Source organism: Plasmodium knowlesi (assembly GCF_000006355.2).
Source record: "Plasmodium knowlesi strain H genome assembly, contig: PKNH_00_58, whole genome shotgun sequence".
NCBI lineage: Eukaryota > Apicomplexa > Aconoidasida > Haemosporida > Plasmodiidae > Plasmodium > Plasmodium knowlesi.
In genome coordinates this window covers 1-2,187 of record NW_024070094.1, presented here as the reverse complement: position 1 = coordinate 2,187, position 2,187 = coordinate 1, and the positions used below count along the sequence as shown (strand labels likewise).

Here is a 2,187-nt window from a genome sequence, read left to right as displayed (position 1 = left end):
TGATACCAACAGAACCAACATTTTGTGCTGATACCAACAGTACCAACATTTTGTAGTGTTGGTCGTGGTACCATTAGTACCAACATTTTGCGGTGGTACCAACACAACCAACATTTTGTGCTGGTAGCAACATTTTGTAGTGGTACCATCACAACCAACATTTTGTAGTGTTGGTACTAACACAATTGTGGTGGTGTCTACTTACATATGGTCTTGATAAGAGAAGACTTCAATAAGGAACTATTATTAGCAAGATTATCTTCCTTCAACCTTAAGTCAATTTCGTTCTTCAATTGCAGTTCGCCGTTGTCATTTGTTTTAATTTTGCAACCTTCATAGTTCGTAAACCTCTCACATTTAAAACACTTATCATTATTATGGCAGCCACCACTTCTATTCTTAATGGCCTCACTATTCTCAAATGCCTTATTTATTCCATTAACTACACTCCTTTCCTCTTTACATGGAAGTTCCTTCTCCATTTTATCTGCTACTGCATTTAATAGAACACATTTCATCGCTCTTCCTAATGATTTGTCAACGTCGTCCTCGGCATTTTTGTAGAGATTTTGTAATCCTGCTGCTATGAGGATGCAAGCATCCTTATCAGCAGCCTTTCCATTCTGCCCCATGATATTGCTGCAGTACTGCTCATAGTTTTTTCTGTTCTTCTCAGAAGTGGCGTCCTTCAGGGCCTTGCTCAGGTCGGTGATTTGACTTGTGACTGTACTCCGCACCCTATCCTATAAGTATATATATATATATATATATATATATATGCATAAATGCATATGTATATACGTACATACATACCTATACATATATGTATATATATACATATACACATATACATAGTATATATATATATGTACATATATACATATATGTATATGTAAGTGTACATGTGATCCATGGTTATGTCCTTACCAAATCAGTTGACCTCGCCTTCTTCTCTTTTAACCACCTATTAGCTACACATTTGAATTGGTCACATAAGTCTGTTACAGTATTTATTTGCTTCGCCATTGCATCCATATTTGTCTTGTCGTCCTTCAGAACAGCGTTTACTTTGTCCTTTGCACTTTTCATTTCGCCATTTGTGCTGTCTATGGTAATGCTCTCAAGGCAACATTCCCATTTACTGTCTTCTTTCTGCCATTGGCATGGAATACATTTTCCGCTACTACAATTAGTACCACTCTTACTCAGATTCTCCCCAAGTGCGAATGCCTTCTGTATTCCTTGATCAATAAGACAAGTTGCTTTTTCTTTCATGTGTTTTGCATAAGCATGAAGTAAAAAACAACCCATCGTTTGTCTAAACGATGGGTTGTTCTTTAAGAGGTCGGCGGCGCCGCCTGCCGGCGGCGCCTGCGGCGCCGACGCGTCGGGCGCCTTGTAAAGTGCTTCTAAGCCGGCATGCAAATACTTGCATGCCGTCTTGTCAGATGGATTTTGCAATGTTTCACAATCAGCTCCGTATCCTTCTTCTTTCCCTTTCTTTTCCATTTCTTCTGACACTTCCTTCCACAGATCCTGTACATCCTTAGTCCAGAATGTGTCCTATATAAGTAGTAATATATATATATATATATATATATATATATATATGCATATGCATAAATGCATATGCATATATACATATGTATATACATACATATGTATACATACGTATACATATACATGTATACATGTATATGTACATTCGTACATACATACATACATATATGTATATGTATATATATGTAAGTATGTATATGTATACACATATGTGTATATGTCTATATGTATATATGCGCACATCTGTACACCTATGTATATGTGTACATACGTGTATATATGTATATACACATATGCATCTGCACATGTATGCATATATGTGTATATGTACATACATATACATATACATGTATATGTATACAAGTATATATACATACATATGTATGTATATATATGTATATCTGTACATTTGTGCATACATGTAGATATGTACAGTTGTTTCCTTACGTTGTTGCTTCCTGCGTTTGCTGCTGACGGATCTGCCTTTGTCCATAGGTGTTTCATGCAATCTAAACGATTGCATAATTTGTCTTCTCCGCTATTCTCCTTGATACATACTTCAGCTGTAAAAAGATGGAAAGAAGAAGTTGGTATATGTGTATGTTGTTTCCCTTTCCTTCCCCCCCC

At 36.4% G+C, this 2,187-nt stretch overlaps 1 protein-coding gene across 1 annotated transcript; it reads right to left on the bottom strand.

The window, feature by feature from the left end:
- Window positions 1–205: 205 nt before the first annotated feature.
- Window positions 206–2,187, bottom strand: PKNH_0004500 (SICAvar, type I (fragment); the record flags this gene model as incomplete). Its single annotated transcript, XM_039113471.1, has 3 exons — window positions 206–743; window positions 928–1,563; window positions 2,008–2,187. Coding segments are annotated over 3 exons (1,354 nt in total), but the record flags the coding sequence as incomplete, so codon positions are not given.